Genomic DNA, 19,788 nt, shown 5'->3' with positions numbered 1-19,788 from the left:
GCACACACACACACACACACACAACAGAACAATTTTGTCAATCGGCATAATTGATTAATTGAAAACTATTGCTATTGTTGAGACGAATCATGTCCGCCGACAAACAGGTAACACAGTGGTGCCCACCCCCCTTATGTCCATGACCCCCCCATTGTCTATCCGTAGGCGTTCTTCCATGAAAAAAAAATCTTTTCGGTTAATTGTTACACCCCCTTAAAAACATATTTATATAGATTTTTAACCCCCCAAATATTTCAATGACGCAGTTTGCGTCATAGCCCCCCTTGTGGGCACCCCTGGGCAAGAAATCTTGTTTGAACTTTTCATGTGATTCGTGATATATATATAGAGTAGGGTCGGATAGTATCGGACAGAACACATTATTCTGAAATTAATGAAATTTAGAGTCTGCTGGTAGGCAACGAGTGAACACCTGTTACCGTGTCGAAGTTTTGCAGTCATTTGCTTTAAGGCGCGTCAAGCAGGTAAATGGAAGCGAGCGTGACCATTTCCTGAACACTCTCTGTGTGTATTCAAGAAATTATCGGAAGTATGAGTGTAAAACAGGTAAGCGCAAAGTGAGTATTGTACCCATTACATAAAACGCACATTATGTGGGAGTAAGTTCCTATATTAACCTTTTGTTCAAAACTAATATGTGCTACACAATTCAATTCCGGCCACGTGTGATCCGGATAGTATCGGATACTTTATTGGTGTGTAGTATCGGAGAAATGGAAAGTCATTAAATTCATAGAAAATAAGCTGTTCTTCATTCCCCAGATTGTGTTGTCATTATAATGTGAGAACCTCTTTTACAGGCACGAGAAGTATCAAAAGATGAAAAAAAAAAAAAAAAGTATGAGGGGAAAATGGGAGGAAGCAAATATGAAATAGGAAAGCAGCTGTGGTTACATGTGTTGTACAATCATATCATAACCAAAGTATTTTCCCGTCCAACATCGTCCTAGAACTTGATGAAGTGACGAAAAAGATGTGTTGCGCAAAGTGAAATATTGACATCTAGTCCTTATAAACATCAACTAGAAGCAAGAGTCCGTCTTTCAACTAGAAAGGCTCGAAACACGGAGAACGGCAGATCCAGATCTATTTCAGCCAAACAAGTCAATGGAAATAAGCAACGCACTAACCGAAATGGATCCCAGAAAGAACCACAGGAATCACCTCAAGACGACGAAGATATGCATTGCATAATTTGTGGGATGTTATTTCAAGAAAATTTGGATACAATGTTACTATTGCAGTTGGTGGGCTCATGAAAACTGTACAAATCTAGAGCATTGTCCAGAGCTTTACGTATGCAACAACTGTGAATCAATGTCTTATAAACGCATAGCTCCATGTTTTACAAACTTAACTGTAGGTAAGTATTGTGTCCGGTAATACAAGACAAAAGTTTAGAAATACTTCAATTTTGCCTATTTTCGACTTCCTTACTTGGCTGTGGAAATGAACGTTTTCCATACGGAAATTGCATGTATTGTTAGAATAAAGTTTGCACTTAATACTATACTAGTTGTTTATCCAAGCCTATGAAATATATTTTGAAACACTCTTAAGTATCCGATACTACCCGACCCTACTCTCTCTCTCTCTTTATATATATATATATATATATATATATATATATATATATATATATATATATATATATATATATATATATATATATATATATATATATATATCCTGTATATACATTATCATAACCAAAGTACAGGATATATCCTGTATCCTCTATATATATTCTGTATATACAGGGGTACATCGAGCCAACGAACTGGAAAAAGGTAGAATGATATACTGACAACACTGAATACCTTTATTGGTCAGTAGTATTAACTTATCGTCTCTGTCAGCGTTTCCCAACCGGTGTGCCGCGAATGGGCCGCTGGTGTACCGCGAGGAAATGAAAACAAAATTATTAATTATATAGCAACCGAATTACAAGACAGGGAAAATTTGTATTTGCATTTCATATTACTATGAACCTTTACAATGGAAAAAAAATACTGTAATTGTAATATATTTTTGTATATACATACATTACTACTACACAGATTGTATTTCGAAAACAGAATTTTATTAATATTTAAAAATTGTGACGTATATTAACCATGTTAATAAATTATAAGTTTCACACTGTGTTACTTGTCTGTGCATTTTTAATGTTCAAAAAAGTATTTATTATCATTGTTATGACCATTATTGCTTCTTTATTGTCACAGGTAATTTCATAACTTGAAATTTTAAAATATTCTACCCTTTCGACAAAGCAAACACTCATACAAATTACTTGCATCTGTTTTAGAAGTACTGTACAAGAGATTTGTTTGTTCGCTTGTTATTTAGTGATCTTCCTTAGTGAAAGGTTAGATTCAGTCTTCAAAAAGAAAGTGTATTTTTAAAAGCCTGAGTCCTATATTTCATTGGAATTGTTTTCTATTTTTGAATTACAATAAGTATAATGATTTACGATGGGGGAAACCAGTGATCGACCTTTCTTTTCTGTAAGAAGGAGGTCAGTAATCACACACACACACACACACACACACACACACACACACACACACACACACACACACACACACACACACACACACACACACACACACACACACAAAATACGACGGTATTTTCTATTTACTACTACTACTACTAATAATAATAATATCTATGAGTGTGCCGCGAGAATTCAAGTTACACCCATAGTGTGCCGCAAGTTGAACAAGGTTGGGAAACGCTGGTCTATGTATTTGTCTGAAGAAACAGCATGTTGACAGTTATATATTAAGACAATATGTCGATATCATACTTAAAAATACAAAAAATACAAATTTTAGTGATAATACTTATCCTACATGCGAATGCAAAAATATCTGTCAGTGAGGAACCATATTTTGGCATATTATACAATCCTGCTTAAAATTTGTGTAATGCTGGTTGTGGAAAGGCAAGTGGTACCATGAGAGTCCCTTATAACGAAAATCTCAGCGTCACACTTATCCCTAATGGTAAAAAGTCAACTTATAGATGTAGCTACGTGCGCTATCACTTGCCTACCTGGCGCTAATGATTTTCGCTCTCTGCGCTATTGTTTGCCTGCCTTGCGCTACCTGAAGAAATGATGTGTACAACGAAGTTGTTGAAGAACTGCATAAAAATATGGAATGGAATTCGTGATGGTTGGTAAACAAACCCAAAAGTAAATAAATTTGTTAAATGCAGTAACGTACACAAGAAGGAGTTCTGGGTTTCATCCTCGCCCCTGAATTGACCCAGATATGGGTAAAATAAGCATTTATTATATTAAGATACGTACTGTATATGGAATGAATTTGGGAAATTAAACCCCCGCCCTTGGCAAGATTGCGTACGCCACTGGTTAAATAGAAAAAAAATAGAGTTTTCAATTGCGCACGATTTTAACCTTAGCAGGTCAAAGCTTGGATTCAACAACTAGTTGTGGATATCAATGTCGTTAATTCATCTCTCTTCTTCATCTTCTTCTTTTGTTTCATTGTGAACTGTGAAATTGAAGCGGAAACGTTTATGCTCTTGAGAGCACACGCGGAAACAACATTTTTGTATATTAGTCACGCGTATCTTTAATAATTTTAATAATAACATTGTGTAATAATCGTAAGAATATTTTATGATTACATAAGATTTAAGAGTTTACGCTACGCTCAAACCATACTTTTTTTAAATTTTGATGAAAGACTTAGAAAGCAAACAAGATTCGTATCTACAAAATGAAGTTAAATAAACTGTTCCGACACCTTTTCTTATTGTCAAGAAATCAGACTGCACACTTTAAAACGTCATAATTTGCCGGACATGCAAACATCTACACTACACGAAAAATCTTGAAAACAACTGTTAGTTTATTGAATATTGACTACCTGCTTACTTCCAAATTTTTTGGTTCTCTGTTGTCTTTTAATTTGTTAACTAAAATTCCAAAAGGTACGACTGAGTTTAGCGATAGCGATAACTTTTGGTTTGAATGTACACTGTAAAAAAAGTTCAGAATTATCATAATAAATAAGCAATAAGCGCCGAATTAAAATAAACAATATTTCTGAAATTCAAAAATAAGTTTTGTGAAATAAAGCAAATTTTTTAAGGCTCACATCGACTTTTTTTCTAGTTTTATTGATCATACTTTGTGATATTCAACTAAATGTCAAATTTAAATAAACTCAATATTCATTGTGGCTAGCATGGGCTTCTAGGATTTGTACTGTATATCTTTACCTTCCTTTGTTTTTTGTATCTGGCAATGCAATACATATATAGGGGAGACCGGGATATACACGACACTTAAGCTTTGAGTATAAGTAACTCTTTTGTTTTTAGAGATAACATTAAGATTTCTTGTGCATAGAAAGCTTGGAGTTTTCCCTGTTTACTAAAGTGCAGAGCAAAGTCAAAGGTAACATTTTTCAACAAATCAGTGAGATGTTTTAAAAATGTACCTATGTTCGGAATTGCCCCAGTGGTCGGGGTAATCCCGAACATAACGTTTGCTTTAAATTTTCCTTTACGAAAGAAGCGAAATGCATTAAAATTATACTGTAATTTAGTATTTAAATCTTTAATACGAATTATAATTACAAAGATTACTCAAGTTAATGAGAAATATGACCAGACTTCATCATCTTTGGAACTATTACAAATGGAATAGGCTAAACAAAATGTACTCTTATGAAACAAATTCAGAAATAACGGTGCATTGAGTAAAATATTCATTAAAATGAAAACACTATTTGGAATTGTAGAAATCACAGATATACGCATTAATGTTTTGCTTCCAAGGACAGTGCTCTTACTAATTAAATGTTCAAATGCTGTTAATAAGCTGAACAAAATTGGCTAACTGCTAATGGACGCTACTAGGCTGAATAAATTTGTAAAACACTCTGTGAATCACATTCAGAAAAAAAAAAATGGAGCCTATGATGAAGGATCAAATATCTAAAATAAGGTTACTGACTATAGAATAATGAAGTAGGCTACTAATGGCCTAAAATAATAAATATAGCAAACTATTCTAATTAATAAAGCTAATAACACTCATTACCTATCAAGACATGACCTATTTCCCAAACCAATTTCATTAACTTATTACTTACTTTTTAATAAAAAAAAAAAAAAACTATTTAAAAATTTTTGATAATTTATTTCACACCATGGGACACTTCCGAACATTCCGGAGTAATGGCAAACATTCTGTCCAGCATTTCCCCGTGAGACGCCAATGTATTGTTAAAATTGAAACTAACTGTTGACTGCATAGAGGCTAGTAAAGATTACAAAGAACTAATGCTCAAATATAGGGGAATATATAACCTTATCTGTAACAATATAGATAAGAGCCAACTTACATTGCCCAGATTGTTGAATCAACGTTATAAGTGAATCGACAAAAACAATAAAACGTCTTCTTCTTGGCAATCAACTCAACTGACTGTCACCAAATTTATGCTACACTTTTCCAGGTCTCTAACAAGCTTGCTTGGGCGTAAACTTGAGTGCTCGGCATTACCCCAGTGTTTGCGAATACCTTAACATAAAATCAGAACCACAAGAGCTCCAACTGGAAATCGAACCAGGTGTCCCACGCAAAGAGTTTAACTTGTTCAGTTGCCCATATATAAAAAAAACGCCCAATGCTCTAAAGCATGGTCTACCGGATCACCTGAAATCAATGAAATAACGCAGAGCTGGATTTGACCAGTACTTAGATGACTCTTGGGGAAAATCAGAAGATGGTGTTGCCTGGTATTCACTCTGCGTTGAAAAGTAGTGGACTCCGCTTTACAAAAAACAGCAATAACGGCGATATTCTGACCACAACGGCGCAAGAATTTCAATACACTGCTTTAGTCGGCTTAAGCCCTTCGGGAAGTTTATATTTTACAATATACAAAGAAAAAGAAAACACAAGTATACTGGCAGTGTTGCTCTTACTGTAACAAAACTATCATTAAGCGTAAAATGTATATAGGCCTAATTATTTTCAAACATAAACCTTTCTTCTGGTATCTTCACTTATTCTTTAAACCGAGTGCTGCTTTCAGTTCAATAATTCACACTTACACTTGGGATCATAAGACAAAATATCATTGAAATTTTAACAAGTTTGGGCTGAAGATAAAAATAGTTGAAAATTTTAAACTTTCGTCATCAACTAACAATTTGTAAGATGTGAACACGTAAAGTACACAATAAAACTAGTTTTAGCCAAAGCCATACCCAAGGAGTGTATATAAGAGATTGCAACCGCTTCATTACACTATTTTAGTTCGGGACAGAACTGTCAAAATTTTGGAGAACGTGCCATGGACTACCTTGATTACGAGACTATAAATTGAAGATCTGAATTGCAGAACATCCCAAGTCCACCGGAGTACTTTTGTAATTTTAGAAGAAAGACAAGATGATTATACTTGGCATGCTATTCTGTTTAGCTGAAATTATTTTGTATTTTTTTTTTTTTTTTTAAAGTTTTGATTTGGACTTACATCTTATGCAAGTAAATAGCCCTTAAAACATAGATGCTAACATAAAAACGCAAAATACGAAGAAAAAGAGTGGACTTGGAATGTTATGCAATTCAGGTCTTCAATTCAGTCTGAGAGTACCTACCTTGTTTCCATAGAGCTTCAACACCTCCTCTGAAGATTTTATTTATTTATTTAGGTATAGAGAACAAAACAAATTCGTCCTGGCTTTTCCACCCCGTTCTGGTCATTTACTCTCTCTGCCTCCTCTAAAGCTTCCTGATTTGTACTTGAAGCATGTGTGTAAATCAATCCCAACGGGCAGACCGTCCTGTGAAGACGAGATCCCACCAGGAATTCATTGTATTTTTTTTTTTTTTTTTTAAGTCTTCAGTAGTAGTTGCTATGGCAAGTTTATAAATCCAACACAAGAGACTTTCTGTTGGGAATTAATGTGTGATCTGCCAGAGAATCATTACCACTAATCATCACCTTCTGGTAGCTGCATTCCTTCTACCAAGGGCATAACCTCTCTATCCCCAAGGACTTATGCTATGACAGGCTGATTATCATAGAATATGTATTCAAGATCCCCAAAATAGGCCAGAGGGATACACGCAGAGCCGTTCATGGGTATGCGAATGTTTTACCGGAGGCCGCAATGGTTCAGTGATAGAGCGTCCGCCTCTGGTACATGGGGTCCTTGGTTCGACCCCAGCTCGCGCCAAGTGAGGTTTGTGGTGGGCAAACACGGTGTGTGTGGATTTTCTCGGGGTTATAGTCTTTCCTCCCACTTCCTTCATTCTCATTAACATCGTCTCCTTTAACCTAGCCGACCTAAGCGTGGGACGTAAAACTGAAAGCTTCCCCTTGAAGATGCGAGTTTTCTCGACCACTTGAAATATCTTTAACAGCTTAGAGTAAGAATTCTTCGAACCAGATGTAGTTTCTAAATACTACTAGTTCTTTGGTTTTTCAGTTAATTTTGACAGTAATAGAAACTTTCTGAGATATCTCTTAATTAATAGGCCTACTACATTTTGTACCTTTAAGAAACTTTTTTTTTCTTTCTAAAATCTAATACTCACTTATAATGCGTGCTGGGAATCGTAAAACGATTGTTATATACCTATGATTTTGATAAGCAATCCTGTTGTCTTCGACAGACACTAATAAAGCGCTTCAGCTTCAGATTGAAAATAAATAAAAATAAAGTTCATTACTATCTAGCTTTCGAAGACAACACAATTAGTTCAAGAAATCACTACAAATATGTCTTTTTGTTTATGATTCCCAGGGAACATTATGGGTGACTTAATATTAACAAAATATACCACATTGTATTCATGCTAGAGTTAATTGTAGGTTAGCACAGAGCAGTGGTTACGATTTTTTTTTTTTTTTCCGGCACCTGTGTTTAGTTTGGCTCATTCTGATTTTTCAGATGTAGCATTGAGTTCCCAAATCTTCAATAAAAAATATTATTATATTCTCAAAATAATGATAATAATAATTCATTTTCTGCATGCCATTGGAGTGCACCAGCTTTGCTCTTAATGAAACCACAGCTCTTACTAAATATTTAGTCTTATGCAGAGTCCTTTTGACGTATTATTAGCATCATACTAAAGGCTTGACTACTGCATGAAGCATGTTAGTCGAACTCTTTAGTATGGTACTAATCGCACGTCAAAACGTCTCTGCATAAGGCCCTTAGTATTTGTATGGTTTTAATTTATCTCCTCTTTGTTACAACATTCGTAATATTTGTATTAATTACAAATGTAGTTTATTTGTGTCAGTAGTTTCCTTCCTCCCCTTCATCAGTTTCGAACCACTGACTTCATGTCGTCGCATGAGAACCAGAGAAACGTAACTCCATTTTCGTAGGTTTACAGGCGAGAGGACAAAAATATTTTCTTAGAAAGATGTGTTTCTAATAAAATGGTAATTGAGCTACATTACAACAGATGATCGACAAGAAGAATAGATGGTGTTCCGTTCCATTTACACCAAGTAAAGCTTTCAAAATTATGTCCAAACACGATGAAAACGAAAACCGTATTTGCGGAGTTACGTTCTTCTGGTCCTCATGCGACGATGTATAGATAACTTCTGCTGCCTATTACTACGTATAACAAGTTGTTTATTACTTTTAAAATGTTCTTCGTAGAATGGTTTCAATGCTGGTTATCAAATCCGAAAGAAACATATCTTAGATTCCTTTTGTTCAACAGTCATATTAAACACATTAACGGGGAGCTGCTGTGGTTCACATACTATCATGTTAAATTGTGCAGTGTTGCACTCCGTATTGGAAACAGACGCCAAATTCAATCCAATGCCGCGAAATATTGATTACTATAAAACAAGTGTTGAACCGGATGTCCGTCTAATTGAAAGCATAAAATATATTTTAAATTGGAAATAGACTAGAAATTTGTATTTATCTTGGAGAATAAGGAAGCGAGTGAGATTATAAATCGCTCCAATCTTCGTCCAAACTTTTTCGGTAACAGTTTCAACGAGAAATAAGCTCTTAATGAAATCAGATCGATGACTAAATACTTGTATTTGTCTCATTTCCAGTTTCCTCCATTATATATTTCGTTCGTGGAATCAATATTACAAATAGTTAAACCACACTATAGTATATCAAACACTAATTTGTAGTAATGAATGTTTAATAATCTACTCAAAATTTTGCTTTATACACTTGTTTTTTTCAATGTCCTATTAAGATTGCTTTTATCTACAAGCTGGTGCAAAAGCTAGCTATTACATTAACCCCCTCCCAAAATACATTTATAAATAACATAATGAGCGATATGATGTCACATTATCGAATTACCTTGCAACAATAACCTTCTTATTCTCCTGTAGAGAGTTTAAGTTGGCATATGTTGTGCATGGCTCCAAAATGTATTTTTTTTTTTTAACTAATTTTGTGTGGATAAAGCAGTTCCTGATTTTAATTCATACATACTTAAATTCTAGTTGTTTTATCCCCTCGTCAGGGTGGATAATAAGCAACTAGCCATTGAAAAGTAAAGAAAATTTAATATTCAATGAAACATTACAAAATAGGGCATCACGTGATTTCCAGAATACTCGCTTAACTGAATAAAAGAGCGTCGATTGAGGTACGCTACGAATATGGAATTCAGTGATTGCTGTGCAAACGAGGAGGCGTACATTGAAGGTTGGAAATTAAACCATACTGCCGGATCTAATCAAGGACTGTCATAGGAAGCTAGAAGGCACATGTTTGGGGTAACACAAATGTCACGAAGAAATTCCTACACAAGAGCATTGATTACATTCCCGATCGCTAGGAAGCTGGAAAATGCCACCGTTGCCTACACTGAACTGAAGTATCATACGTAATAGCGGCCCATAGTGTATATGTACGCAGTTTCATTCTGATTAAAAGTTTTCAGTGCCCAGTTACTTCTCATCCACTGGTGTCATCCAAATACACCAATGTAAAAGTATTGACCCTTTTGCGCATAGGATCGCATTAGTCTCAAATTTCAGGGTATCAGTCGCAGCAGGTCAGGCCTAATGTCATTTGATACCTGATAAATACATGTGCAAAAATGATTAAATTCTGTAACCAGAAGTGTTATTGCTCCATGAAGACGAGAAAACTTCCCACCGAATTGCGCTACATACGCTTCGATAAATGCAAAAATGCTGTAAAGAAATTTGTGCTGTGCATGGGCAAGATGAGTTACCAAAAACAACGGCCAAAGATGGTTCAGTCGGTTTCGTTCCTTGTAGTACGCGACAGATCACAGCAAAAGTGAATGATATTTTGGTAAAAGACTAGCACGACCGGCATGAAAGCTGTCATGACAGCCACCTACCTAAATGCCATCAGTGGTAACTATTTGTGGCACGCAGACTACAAAAAAAGCTCGATGTTTGGATGTCATATGCTTAAACTCACACCTTCACTCGATACTCTACCGAAAGAACTTTAGCTATTTCTGATGCGGATGCTCACGAGTGATAAAAAGGTAGACGTGCGGAAAAAAAAAAATAAGGTCAAAGCAAGAAACTACAGTGCGATAAAGCTCCACAGTCACGCATGGGAAAGTTATGCTGTGCGTTTGGTGGGATTGGAAGGTCAAAGTAGATCGCGAGCTGCTGTCGTTGGTAGAATGATCTACTCTGGCCAGTACTGTTTACAATTAGCGCGAGTGCGCCTAGCAATTCAAAAGACTGCTGAAACTGGTCAACAGATTTGATTTTGTTTTTAGTGTCCCTTTCAGCAACAAGGCTGAGACTTGAATCTACAGCTTAACGTAGGATCCGAGCCACATGAGCTCCAGCCGGAATCAAATCCGGCTCTCCTCGCCAAAAGTGCGTACGCTAACCGCTTAGCCACGAGGGCTCAATTGGTCAAGTGATTGTGTCATTACGCCGACAACTAGCTGTGTGTGTTTATATTATATCTGGAGTTGTCAGCGTGGTATACATCCATTCTGTTGACCAGTTTCAGCAGTCTTGTATATAAATGCCGTATCAAATTGCGGGAACTGATGGGAAGTTTGAATACATCCATTGTGTACAATATTATCTGCCATCACATTAACACTTCAGTGGATGAACGTAATTTCATATTTTTTCACGGTTTCTTACTGTCTTTTCCATATACATCAAACCCAAGTTTTAATTTGTACTCTTGGAATAGGTTTTAACTTTTAGATGAATTTAGGATTGCAACAAGCCAATCAGTGTTCCTTAGGTGATACGGAAACACTACACACTTGATCTACTTGCCATAGAAGACAAAAACCAAAGTAATTATATTCAAAGTAACCAGATTTTCTATATTCCGTTTCAAGGTACATTGAAGTCAATCTGGTGTACGGAATAAAGAGAATTACCAGATAAAAAGCACTTATTTTCTAGTTACATTTTCCAAATTATACACTTTGTTCTTAATGGGTCGAGACACTTAACAGGTTGTCAAATGATCCACATTCGTCATTCAAATTGCTTAAGTCAAAAATCAGCATTAGCAATACATTATACATTTGACACAAACTGGACATTGATGCTGATATAAAAGCGATGGATTTGAATTTATGAGGTTTAGGGAATGTCCGTGCTTTAAACCGTACTGCAGAAAATCCGGTTAATTTCAGAAAACTACACCGAATAATCATTTTCACAACTCATTAGCTTCTATAGTGTACAATCGGCGACAAAAGTTCTTTCAGTTTTACGAAATTAGTTTCGTAAATCAGAATGGAAGGACAATTTTGAGTAGTTTTCAGTAGATTAAAAAGATTTTTTTGTACAGTTCGCAGCAAAAAACCTGCAACATGAGCACGTAAATTTATTGTGAAACGACGAAGTCTTTTGCTCCAAAATAAGTGTGCAGGGGAGGACGTTGAGGTTTCTCCTTGCGTGATACGTGCCACTTAGACGTCATGTTGATTCCCTGTTCTGTTCGGCGTAGTTTCACAAACTTACATTTTTTTTTCCCCAGCGAACTGTACATTCCAGCCATAACACCATTATTCCCAAATTAACTTATCAAAACGAAAAGAACTTTTGTCTGACTATATTTACTGTTTTCAGAACTGGTCGAGAATAAAGAGGATCACGCACTAGAACTTTCAATATCGTCCCGCAGTTTCATTCGGGTCCCGTAGATGTCAACTGCTGGAGTGGAGAATGTTTGCTGTCATGTGACTGTACATGTAACTTTTACCTTTGTTTCAACACTAGAAAATGGGTTTGTAGATAGCTACCATTAGTCAAACTTACCCAAGATATCAATAGATTGACTCAAGTAACAAACCCAGCCGAGATAATACTGTAGCAAAAGAGTATGGAGCACCAGATGCAAGGATGTACGTACATTAAAATATGACAAAGTTGCACTGCAGTATAAGACCAAATGGTGACAACTAGCTTGTAAGGAATTCAAAAACTCATTTCACAGGATGACTATTCTCAACTGTTCACAAAAAATAAATACGACAAACTCTCAACGCTTGGATTTATCTTTACTAAAGCATAGGATAATCCCTATTCTTAAAATTCAGTTACTGAAGTAAAGGGTCTTCAAAGCGCTCAAAACTCAATACATTGCACAGAAAAAAAAAAAAAAAAAAAAAAAAAAAAAACTAAAATAAACCAGATAATATCCAGAATGCCATTAAGTGAATTTAACTGCTTCCAGTTTTCTTAAGCAAATTAGATCAGATTACGAAGTCAATCATAAAGCAGATCTGCACACCTGTACCATGTCAGTGCCCTACTTTGAAACTGTCACGTAACAGCAAAGCTTATTTGTTATTTATAACGAATGAAATGTGGAAAGCTTAGTGAAGATACTTTAATATACAAAGTATGCTACCACTGTTTTCACTTCTTGCTTTTTAAGACTGATCGATTTTACCGGATGAGGTTAAATTTACATTGAAGTTGTACTACCCGATCGTGACAATGTCACGTGGTATTAATCCACTGTGCACACACAACTATTGATAGAAGAAAGTGGTTTACGCTACGCTATCACGCTACGAAACATAGCCGAGCGAGCGAAGGAAGGTTAAAAGCCCTGCACGTTTTTTTCTCTACTTTTATCAATTCACATAAACATCTTTCCCTCCAGAGCCGACACGCCGCCATAATACCATGTGACACTACGTCACACGCAGATGGTGCAATTCAAATGTAAATTGAACTTCATCCATCAATTAACTCATTGTTTCTTAGAAAAAAATACGTGCATTTTTGTTGCTGACAATTTCTCCAAGTAGCCACAACGTATACATATTGGGCCTTATACAGAAGTTTTGACGTATGATTAGCATCATACTAAAGGACTGATGACTGTAGGAAACATGTTAGTCGAACTCCTTTAGTATGATACTAATCGCGTGTCGGAACGACTCTGCATAAGGCTCATTAAGATTTTGTCTCCATTGGAGTTCGTAATTTTTGGTTCCTTAAATGTTGTCATACTTCCCACAAAGAATATCCAAGATCTGGCAATCAAGGTCGCAGCGGCTCAGTGGTCGAGAGCTCTTTAGCGTGAGGTTCCTGGTTCGTTCCTAGCTTGTGCCAAGTGATCTTTGGGGTTGACAGACCGTGTGCATGGTTTACCTCCGTTCTCCAGTTTCCTCCTATTTTACTTCATTTCACCATTCTCTTGATTATAATCAGTCTCCTTTAGCCTCTGGCAAAATCGTGGCACATGAAAAGCAAAACTGAATTTATATTTCGGTATTTAAGTGACTTAAAACTGAAATTAAATTTTTGAGGACAAGAACAGTCATAAAAATCAGAAAGTATTGAACCCAGAGTTTGTAAAGCACCATCTCAGATCTAGTAAAGGCACAGAATGTTATTACGATTCACCATGCCAAATTTGTATTTTAGAACAATTTATTTCAACCCCTACATTCAAAAAATCTTTACATTCAGATTTGTACATACATACAGGATATTTCCCAGTCATTTCATAAGAATTATGAAAGTAACAGCGGAATAGGTGGATTGCCGATAATTTTCCCAGTTGAAACTTTCAAATATTCCGTAGTGAATAAGCCTAATTCTAGAATCCTTAGCAATAGAACTACTCTTGAGTACTGTATAAAATTCAGTCTTTTCGAGGTAAGCTGAATAGGAATTTACATTAATACTAAACATCTTTTACTTTGTCGACTTAATGCAAGATTCGGTCTCCATTAAGGGACAATTTAGTAATGCAAGTTAATATACGAACAATTATTAACGTTAATTTTTAATGAGCTTCCTTGATACATGAAACTACTGAATATCTGTAGTAAATCACCCACAGGGAGAGAAAAAAAATAAACACAAACTCCCGTAAAAACAACGCACATACATTCAGTCATGCAACACTTATGAATGACTATTAGTATATCCTACTTTCGCGACAAGACAAAATTTGTTTTGTTCTACGTATGAGCACACCAGAAAAAAGTTCAATTGTAACAACAATGCGCAAACATTCATTCATAAATTCATTCATTCAGAATGTAATAAATTAAGTTCGCTTGGAATGAGTCCTGAACCAGTAAATTTGTTCCACAGGAACACAAAATAGCACCTCGAAAGATGTCTCAACGTACACCGGAAATTGTCCTTTTTTATATAATTATCTATTTAAAGTTCATCCCTTGTATCATCATCACCACCTGGTGGAGGAGCACCGCCTTGTCCCTGGTACAATTTTGAAATAATTGGTTGTACTACATCCTCCAATTCCTTCTTTTGTCGCTTGAATTCTTCAGTATCGGCATCCTGGTGGTCTTCCAGCCATTTTATCTTCTCGTCAATAGCCTCCTCCATCTTTTCCTTATCCTCGTCACGCAATTTGGCTCCCAGTTTATCCTTGTCGCTAATCTGGTTCTTCAACGAATAAGCGTATGATTCCAATTCGTTCCTAGCTTCCACTCGTTCTTTTAATTTCTTATCTTCATCGGCAAACTTTTCGGCGTCCTTGATCATCCGCTCAATATCATCGGGAGTTAGTCTGTTCTGGTCATTTGTAATTACAATCTTTTCTCGGTTGCCAGTTCCCTTATCTTCAGCCGATACCTAAAACAAAGAACAATAACATTAAATGTCGTTCTTGTTTTGATCATTAATCTTGAAAGAAAAAAATTAGGCACCAGGAAACTTCAATTCTCTTACTACTAGCTAGACAAAACTAAGAAAGCAAGCTTCCTGATAGTACAATCTACTGAGTGTGAGATGTGGTAAACACCAGCTCCTTTGATGTTTTAGAACCTTGTCTAGATTTCAATTATCTGATTCTAGTTGTTCCTCAGTTGCATTACCTTTGAATTGGGTGAAATCTTACCTAGGAAGCGCGTGCTATCCTATTCATAGAATTCTGATTCGGTTACTACACAATTGCGACTCAATGGCGGGCCTTAAAGGAAGTAACACCGACAAAAAGATGGCTAATAAATTTTTAAAAATAGCTAAAAATTAAGGAAGAATTCACTAATTCTTGAAAATATTGAGTAAGATTTGTATCAAAATTTTGATTTTACGGCAGCCATTGGCTTTACTCAGCCATAGTTTAGTAAAACAAGGTAATGTGCTGCAAATTTAGATAGCAAAACTCATTTACGTTCGAAATAGATCGCTAGAAGTAGTAATTAAGTCTGGTTTGCAGAAACTCCTTTTTAAATTTCTGTCCATGCGTTCGGAAGAAAATTAACTTCTTGATAACCATTATCAAATTTAAGTCGGGATTTAGAGGGCCAAAAGTTAGGAATAAAGTTAACTTATGGAGGCGACACCGAAACCAAAGTAGAAATAAGCCATTTCAGATTTTTACATACACTGATTACTAGAGAACATAACCCAAGAAAGGAGACTAGGAATAATTTTTTCTTAAATGTGAACTCTACAACTGATTGAATTTAAATCTTGAAGCTATCTTTTTGTAATTGTTCTTTTTTCAGCAATTACAAAAAGCAGATAAATGAATAAATATTCAATATCATTGGTAAGCACGATGTTAGTTAAGGTTCGAAGAAAAAAATCCCAATAAAATCAGCGAATATTAGCTACACTGATTTCTACATACAAGTCTGTAGTAAACTAATCATACCGCTTTACAACTGGTGCATTTAAACAGAACCGTACATTGTGTTGGACTATGTGCTGCGTCAGAAAAATTGTCACAGGCAGCAGGGGCCTCGTGTGATAAATTAATGGCCAAAATGTTGGCATTTACAACACCTGCGCAGGGACAGGAATGTACAATCTCACATTAGCAATACTATACTACACTACGATAGGCAGGTAAGTCTGGGATGCCAAACGTATATAGGAGTCAGTAGCTTGCACTCCGTCACTCGTGGGAGTCACTTAACATCCACAACCTCTGCTTCCGACAAGTTTCGAAGATCAAAACAAGTAATCACGCCTTTGCTGATCAATTTGTGTTTCAAGTTTTATTGGGGTTGTGCCCAATGTGGTGCAACAACAGATGTCAGATACAGTGTTGCAAATATACCACGGTGGAAAAGTTTCAGTGGCGATGTTGCAAATATCTAAAGTAGAACAAATGGTGAAAGTATTCAAACTACAAGCTTTTTTTTCCTTTCCATCTTTAATAATCAAAAAATGGGGACTCATTTCACGCGTTATCTTTATTGTTTCTCCCTTCTTCGGAAAATTAAACTATGACACCAGAAACAATGTGCGAGAAACCAGCGCTGTTCTTATCCCCAGAACAATCAAAATCAGACCCAAGAATCACTACCAGGTCAAAGTAAATAAAACATTGAAATCCGGTCCAGAACAAAATCAGAGTCCTCATATTTTAGCCACGTCGCAATAGAAAATCAGCCCGCTTCGTCCGAGACATACTGTACAGTAACATTCCCCTACGGCGGATTAGTGATCTAAGTTATCATTAACAGCAAGGGTGATGAGCCCCGCAAGCGGGAGGATCAGTGGCTCTTGTAGTTCCGAAGAACTGCACGATGGGGTAGCTACATTCCAGACGCCAGGTCAGAATTTTTTTCTGGGAGAGGGGCCATGAAATCTGGACAACCATCTAGAGGTCTATATGCAAGTACAATTGACTTTAGGACTGTGCAAGGTGTGTAACAAAACTGTAAAAGAGGAATGGACTAATATCTCACTCAGTTCTCCAACGAAGCATTCTGCAACAAAACTATGTTGCTGGATTATCGTTCAGAGCCAGATGATAGATGGAGCACTTTGCACCTGAATTTTCTTTATTTGATCATATACGCAGACATCCCCCAATGTGAAGAGTTGAGAAAACTTGACCTCATGTACACCTTGTCTCAAAAAGGTTGAGCGCATTCTTTATTGGTGTTTTGAGGCAAAAATTTTCTAAGTCCAGCTTCGGGTATCTTCGGGAAAAAGTAAGCCAGGTTCGAACCTCCAAGCCAGCCTTTGCAATCGGGAAAAAGTTTGCAGATGTGTTTTTCTTCTTTTAAATATAATAAGATTTGTTACCAAGTGTTTAAAAAAGTAACATTGATGGAAATACTTAATGATACAATATTTCGAAACCTTGCACATGCTTGTTTGTCATTTAGCTCTCTATACGTAATGGAGCATTTAAATACGTTAAAGAATCTTTCCATATGTAAAAGAATGCTCAAAGTTAAGAAATAGAACATAATTATCGCCTGAGTACTAAAATAAAAGTCAAAGTAGAACAGAAACAGCGTTTGTAATGGATATGAATGTCATAATTATCTTGAGATCCGTTATACATCGCTAGAAGCTTAGTTCTAGAAGTCCTTGTGTTAGCTCATTGGTAAGCTGTCGGATTTCAAATCATAAGGTTATGAGTTCGAATCCCATCTGTGTCAATACATTTTTTTAAATTATATTTTCCGCAATGCATGAAAAATTATATAAAATAATTACATTAAAATACATAAGTTGTTTATATATAACATAATAATTGCAGAACATAGTAATTATTATGTTTAAAATATAACAACTGAAATAATTTTCACAGTAGGTCGTTATTTTATATGAGAATGTTAAATACAAGTTAGGAAAATCGTTTAATAGCAATAAATAAGTTATGTAGTGTATTTATTTGCAGCTATTTGTCATACAGATTTAACTTCTCAATATTCTCATTACAGTATGTTATTTATATTCGTGAAATACAGTATATTCCTACGGATATAGAAAGTGTATAAACAGAGTATCCAAAGTCGTATCCTGCTTCAAGACACATAGCTTTTCCCGATCCCCTTAACGTCACGGGAAGAAACACAAATTCTCTTTAGAACGGAATGTCGTTACTTAGAGTCTCATTCGAATACGTTGAATATGCTTTTGTGTATTCATCTCTCTCTCTCTCTCTCTCTTTCGCTTTGTTTATGTGTGTGTGTGTGTTGCAGAATATCCCAAGTTGAATACAACATTTGCAAAGTATATGAGCATCATTGTCATCGAATACCAGAAATTGAAAGTCGTGTTTCTTCAGGTTAGGTTTGCGTGTTCATGTTAGCTCACTCGTATAGTACGGACTTGCCACTGAAGAGGTCTTGAGTTCAAAGCCTACAGCTAATTATCATTCTTTTGTTAGTAGGATTGCACAGAAATCGGATACAAGGAGTGGTTTACTTCTAGAAATATTTTCAGAAGCGTTTAGGTAGCCCTGAAAAGGGCTGTTTTCGGGAGTTAAGGCGGGGTCATTAATATTGTGTCCAAGACCCTTCTGAATTTATTACACGCTCCATTCTTCTGGGCATGGAATCTATTACATGGGTGACAAATCTATCTCCTTCCCCTACCTCCAGCCATGCTTCGGAAACAAGATGCCACAGGTCATCCTGAGTTCTTGGTGGATCTGCCTCAGGCCAACTTTCCCTTAGAGTACGCTTCACTTCTGCTCGCATATTTTCCATGAGATTGAGGTCTGCTCCATGAGGCGGCCAGTCGATTAAATCAATCTCAGGGTGCCCTGCGAACCATTCCTGAACCACACGGGAATTATGTATTGGCGACTGGTATTGCTGGAACTGAATTACACCATCAGGCTGAAATACTCGTACAGATGGCACCATGATATTACTGATAATGTCTAAGTACTGAGCATTGTCCAGATGTCCTTCAATTCTATGAAGCTGTCCTGCTCCGCGACTGGAAATCCAACCCCAACATAAAATAGATACATGGCCACTGCGATTGCAAGCAGCCACATATCCATGGTCATATCGGGTGCCTCTCGGACGATACACAAAACGGCGTCCCTCCTTTGATGTTGTGAATATGGATTCATCTGAGAAAACTACGTTTTCCCAATTGAGACCCACATTCGCCTGTGCAAACGCGAGACGGTAAATTTTGTGGTCGTCTGAGAGTTTTTCCTTCACGGCAGCAACACGGCCACGTAACCCAGCATGACGAAGCCTTCGCAGAGCTGTATGCTTACTACCAGGAAAGAGAGAAGCTTCCCTTATCTGTCTAGACGTCCTTAGTGGGTCTAACCGGGCTTCGGTTGACACATGCGGACGACCAGGAGATCGTAAATTACCAGTCTGACCTGTAGCGCCATATTTCCGAATCCATTGCCTTCCTGTAGAGGCCGGGACACCTACTCGCCTGCTAGCTGCAGTTGCAGAATAACCTTCCAACTCCCATAAAGTAATTACTGCTGTACGTCTATCCATAGTTACCAATGTTCTGAGCTGTGAGAAGAAAGCAATAGGTAAAAGCTAGTACCTGACGTGTAGTACTTGCA

The 19,788-nt window shown here is 36.5% G+C and overlaps 1 protein-coding gene across 2 annotated transcripts in view; it reads right to left on the bottom strand.

Annotated features, from left to right (window-relative positions):
* Positions 1–14,285: 14,285 nt before the first annotated feature.
* Hsc70-3 (heat shock protein 70 cognate 3) overlaps positions 14,286–19,788 on the bottom strand; it is a 32,413-nt gene continuing 26,910 nt past the window's right edge. For both annotated transcript variants that reach the window (XM_081764272.1, XM_081764271.1), the window contains exon 7: positions 14,286–15,122. In XM_081764272.1, coding sequence (XP_081620398.1) covers positions 14,688–15,122 — 435 coding nt within the window. In that variant the 3' untranslated portion in view covers positions 14,286–14,687. The remainder of the gene's footprint in view (positions 15,123–19,788) is intronic.

This window comes from Thermobia domestica, chromosome 7 (assembly GCF_964235325.1).
Source record: "Thermobia domestica chromosome 7, izTheDome1.hap1.1, whole genome shotgun sequence".
Lineage (NCBI taxonomy): Eukaryota > Metazoa > Arthropoda > Insecta > Zygentoma > Lepismatidae > Thermobia > Thermobia domestica.
Note: the sequence above shows the minus strand (reverse complement) of the source record. Positions and strands in the feature narration are given on the sequence as shown.